We start from the raw sequence: 5,028 nt of genomic DNA, 5'->3' as shown, positions 1-5,028 counted from the left end.
TTTTATATACTATATAATATATACAAATTTAATATATTATATATACAAATATATAATACATACAATATACAAATATTTAAATATTATTTGCTGCCCTCTTCCTGAAGCATCCCTTCCCTCCATTTTCTAGCACTCTAATGTATTTTGTATATATCCTGGATCTGTACAAATTTTTCATCAATATGTAATTTTGCTTAGTATGTTTATTTTAAACTCGTGTAAATAATTTTATAATTTAGATATGACTACGTTTCTTACTTTTCCCACTTCAAACTTCATTCTTAAAATTTACTTATGTTATTTCTTAGTGCTTCCCAATATTCCATAGCCTGTATTTACCACATATTACTTAATCCATCCCTTTAGTTATGGTCACCTAGGTTGTCTCCATTCCATGCTAGTACAACCAACAACGCACCAAATATTACATAGTGTGCATCTCCTCGTATGGACTTGAGTTGCAGGTCTTGGTGTTTATGCCAAGAAGTTTAATTGCTATGTTTGAATGTTTATGCCAAGAAGTTTAATTGCTGTGTTTGAAGGTGCATGCCTATTAATTTGAGTACTACAAGACCCCACATGATGTCTGTACCACTTTATAATCCCACCAATAGTACATACAGTGCTCCCATCTGTCTTGTTTGAATAACAATTACCATTTGAATTTTCTTTCTTTTCACCATTGGCAGATGTGTTAACTGGCTTCTTGATGTTCATTTAAATTTTTTTCTGATTATTAGTGAAGTTAAATATTTCTCCATATCATTCTTATCTATTTGGTTCCCCTTTTTGTATCATGTCTTTATATTTTTTGCCTATTTTTAAATATTACCGGACTTTTCTGCACAGTCTTTGATCAGGTTTCTGATTGAAGGTCACTTCTTCATAGAGGTTTTCTCTGACTATCTTATTTAAAATAGCATCCTGATGTTCTGCTCTTTTCTGTTAACTTGTTTTATTTTCCATACAGTAGTTCTTTGAGAGACAGTAACTCACAATAGAGAAACATGGACTTTGGGATCAAAACGTCTGGATTATAATCCCACCTCTGTTATTTAGCATCTGTTACATTGGACAAGTTACTTAACCTGCCTAAGCTTCATTTTTCTCATTGACAAATTGCAGATAAGAGCTTCTAATCTATAGACTATGATGAATAAATGGATTGACATTTGTAAAATGCCTAGATGTAGCAACAATTCAGGAAAGATTAACTATCAGAGCACTTATTACCATCTGAAATTATGCCATTGATATAGTTTGAATATTTGTCCCCTCAAATCTCATGTTGAAATGGTATCCCCAATGTCGGAGGTGGGGCCTGGCAGGAAGTGTTTGGGTCATGGGGGCAGATCCTGCATTGCTTGGTGCTGTTCTTTTAATGTTGAGTGGCTTCTTGTGAGATCTGATTGTTGAAAAGGGTGTGACACCTCTCCTCTTCTTGCCCCCATACTGGCCACAGGAGACATTTGCTCCCCCTTGTCTTGCACCGTGACTGTACATTTTCTGAGGCCTGCCCAGAAACCTAGCAGATGCCAGCACCATGTTCCCTGTACAGCCTGCAAAACCATGAGCCAATTAAACCTATTTTCTTTCTTTCTTTCTTTCTTTTTTTTTGAAATGGAGTTTTGCTTTTGTTACCCAAGCTGGAGTGCAATGGCACAATCTCAGCTCACTGCAACCTCTGCCTCCTGGGTTCAAGCGATTCTCCTGTCTCAGCCTCCCAAGTAGCTGGGATTACAGGCGCACACCACTACTCCTGGCTAATTTTTTGTATCTTTAGTAGAAATGGGGTTTCACCATGTTAGCCAGGCTGGTCTCAAACTCCTGACCGCAAGTGATCTGTCTGCCTCAGCCTTCCAAAGTGCTGGGATTACAGGCATGAGCCACTGCATCTGGCCCCTATTTTCTTTATAAATTACCCAGCCTCAAGAATTTCTTTATAGCAACACAAGAAATATACAAATGACAATATGTAGTCATTTGTACATTGTCTACATCCCAAATTCAATGTAAATTTCATGAGCATAAAGATTTACCTGCATTATTCTCACTGTATTTCTAACATCTGATATGACAGGCACATTAAATGAATTAATTGACAAAGCAAAAGAAAATAATCACCTCCCTTCTTTTCCCAATCAGTTTAAAAGCATTAAGAGATTATAACCTGTCACCTGCCCTTCACATTATACTGTGACTTACCTAAGGATATGTAATCAGTATAGTCAAGATGGTTAGAGTCCTTGCACAATACTGGTTTCCGGAGGTGAGAGTTGGTAAAAATCTTTAATCCCATTGCCTTTTAAGATAAAATCAAATTTTAGGTCACATAACAGCCTAGACTAGCAGTTTGAACTGGTTTTTTGTTCTACGTATATTTTCAATTTCCACTTATTTATTTCTCCATCTCTAATTGTCATATATTTAGAGATACTTCGCTGACATTTCCTAAATTTCGTGTCTTTGAGTTCCTTAGTTTCTCTAATTCTAATGGCTTTTGCTCTGTTTTCCTAATCAAGAGTTGTTGATGAAAACCTTTAAATAAGAGAGGACAAAAAAAGACATCTCATATCTTACCCCACTATACTTTCACTGCTTTGAATTTGGCATTTTTATTGAACTAGGGACAGTATGTCACTTATATACACTTTAATTATAGTAGAATACTTTCAAATAGTAGAAATTGAATTTGTGGGTAGATGTAGGAGCAAAATGGGGATTTATATTAGACCCCAGTATATAATGTGCATAATATTATGTCAGGAAAGCTGATAATTCCCTCACATATTAGTTCTTTTTCTAATAGTACTATTAATTATTTAAAATATTATAGCTTTATAATGAAGTTACAATAATCTCATTATAACTTTACCTTATTATAACAAATTATAATAAACTTATAACTTTATAACTTTATAATAATTTTTAAATAAAATTATATTAATACAACTTTAAAAAATATATTGACTTCATAATAATTTATTATAACTATATAAAATAGGCATTATAACTTTATAATATAACTATTATATAATTATAACTATAATATAATAATAACTTTATCAGGTCTTTTTGCTATTATAACATTCTTTGAGATATTATTTCTCAGATATTAGTACTAATTGTAAATTTGTACTCTAAGAATTCTGACATTAAAAATCCACACCATGAATATTTCTATTTATTTATATATTGTCACGTATATTCACCGTTTTAAGACATAGTTGTCTTACCTTCAGAAGGTCATAGGCATCTTTTCCAAAGTCAGCCCATGCAGGTGTGTAATAAATTCCATTGTAAAGGATATGTTCATCTTTAAGACATGGCACTTTAAGGCCATCTTCTAAGTTAAGTCCTCTGAAATAATAGCCATGTAGTTCCCTGGAATATAGCTGACTATACACCTGGATGGTAGAAGAAAATAAACTGTATTTTTTTTAATAGAAAACAATTCATTTTTCCTCACAAGCAGTATATAAACAACCTATATAATCCTATGAATATCCTATATAGAACTGTCATCAGACCTATACCAAATACACACATATTGAGAAAGTATAGGATCTTAGATCTGTCAAAACTTTGAAATACTATTTAATCAGTTAAATAATTGCTGGCTAAATCACATTAAAACTAACAAAAAGTACACGGATTTTAATACATTCCAGATAAAGGCACCGCTGAATACTCTTTGAGGACTCATTCAAGGACATTGTTAGAGAACGTTCTTGGTTAATTTACTAAATCTCCCTGAGCCTAAGATTAGACATTAATCAAAATGGGAATACCGCATTAGTTCTATAGGGTTGATTAATATGAGAATAAAATTAAATAATAGCTATGGGAATACTCAGTAGAGCAAGTGTCAAATAGTAGACATTTAGCAACTGTTATTTATTTTTTAAAGTGCTGCTCACTTTTTCCATAAGAGAATTAGTATAATTGGAGTAGAATCATTTTACGTGATTTCTAACCTAAAATATTTTTTATTCCTGGAACTCTGGGCAATTTCTTTCTCCTCTAGTTTATTTAAGGTAACCTGTTTTTATCCAAACGTAAAGACATGAAACTATACCGTTGGTGGTAAACAAAGGTGGTTTTAATTACTCACACTTTGTGCTGACAGCTGACCATAACTCCTTAGCAGCAATACACTCTGGTCTACAGCCCACAGAGCACAAAGAGAGTTTGAAGCCGCCGAGACTTGAAGATTGACATTGGATCCTGGTAAACCTTTTCTTTAGAAAATTTAAGTTGACCTGAAAATGAAAATAAACAAAAGGGCAAAAGGAAGGCAAGCCATCTGAGAAGAATCATCTTTTAGGCTATTCTTAACTTTTTTAAAAAACACACACATTTTCATTTTGCAAGTCTACGAAAATTGGGAGTTTAAACCCAACACTCTCTTAAGTTCTCCTTGGTTTTCCCCAAAATTAAAAAAGAATAATTTTTGTCACCCACCTGATGTTTGAAGCATTTCTCAATTTGGAACTGGGTGCTGTCAGTGACCATTTCTCCTCCAGGATGCAAGCTATAGACAAGCATATCTACTGAGGGCGCTAACTCAGGGCTAACGTCTATAGAAATGGAAAATATGCCCTTCCTCCCTGTGAAAAGAAAATTTCAAACCGAAAAAGTGCTGTGGTGAGATAGTTAACTGTCATCTTGTAGAAATCCTCCACTGAATTTCTAGCCATCCTACCCACTGCCAAAGAGACTGCCCCGACCCAGCAAATTTAATTTATAAAGCATTTCTAGGAGGGGTTCATAGCCTATTCCATAAATTATAAAAGAAAGAAATAGTTGAACATTTCTTATTACCTTTCAAACTTCAGTCTACTTTTGTTTCTTTTAAAAAATCCCTTCTTGTTTGAATGTAAAAATACTTACCTGTCTTTCTTGAAAGAGAAAGGGAAGGATCAATGACCCTTTTGCATTATAGTAGTGTTTGGAATATAATTAACAATATAGTTTGGAATATAATTAACAATATATTAATAGTCAATTAATATAATCAATTAACTA

At 33.3% G+C, this 5,028-nt stretch overlaps 2 protein-coding genes across 2 annotated transcripts in view; both read right to left on the bottom strand.

The window, feature by feature from the left end:
- The window catches only part of LOC108543681 (alpha-2-macroglobulin-like), a 9,935-nt gene extending 5,673 nt beyond the window's left edge, over positions 1-4,262 (bottom strand). The window contains exons 1-3 of the mRNA XM_017894275.1: positions 4,115-4,262; positions 3,237-3,407; positions 2,206-2,302 (exon numbers count right to left, since the gene is read on the bottom strand). Coding sequence (XP_017749764.1) covers positions 2,206-2,299 — 94 coding nt within the window. The 5' untranslated portion in view covers positions 2,300-2,302; positions 3,237-3,407; positions 4,115-4,262. The remainder of the gene's footprint in view (positions 1-2,205; positions 2,303-3,236; positions 3,408-4,114) is intronic.
- The window catches only part of LOC108543641 (ovostatin homolog 2), a 111,031-nt gene continuing 108,422 nt past the window's right edge, over positions 2,420-5,028 (bottom strand). The window contains exons 14-16 of the mRNA XM_017894241.1: positions 4,465-4,610; positions 4,115-4,262; positions 2,420-2,538 (exon numbers count right to left, since the gene is read on the bottom strand). Of these exons, the coding sequence (XP_017749730.1) occupies positions 2,420-2,538; positions 4,115-4,262; positions 4,465-4,610 (413 nt within the window). The remainder of the gene's footprint in view (positions 2,539-4,114; positions 4,263-4,464; positions 4,611-5,028) is intronic.

The sequence above is a fragment of the Rhinopithecus bieti genome, unplaced genomic scaffold, assembly GCF_001698545.2.
Source record: "Rhinopithecus bieti isolate Rb0 unplaced genomic scaffold, ASM169854v2 scaffold_23748, whole genome shotgun sequence".
Lineage (NCBI taxonomy): Eukaryota > Metazoa > Chordata > Mammalia > Primates > Cercopithecidae > Rhinopithecus > Rhinopithecus bieti.
Note: the sequence above shows the minus strand (reverse complement) of the source record. Positions and strands in the feature narration are given on the sequence as shown.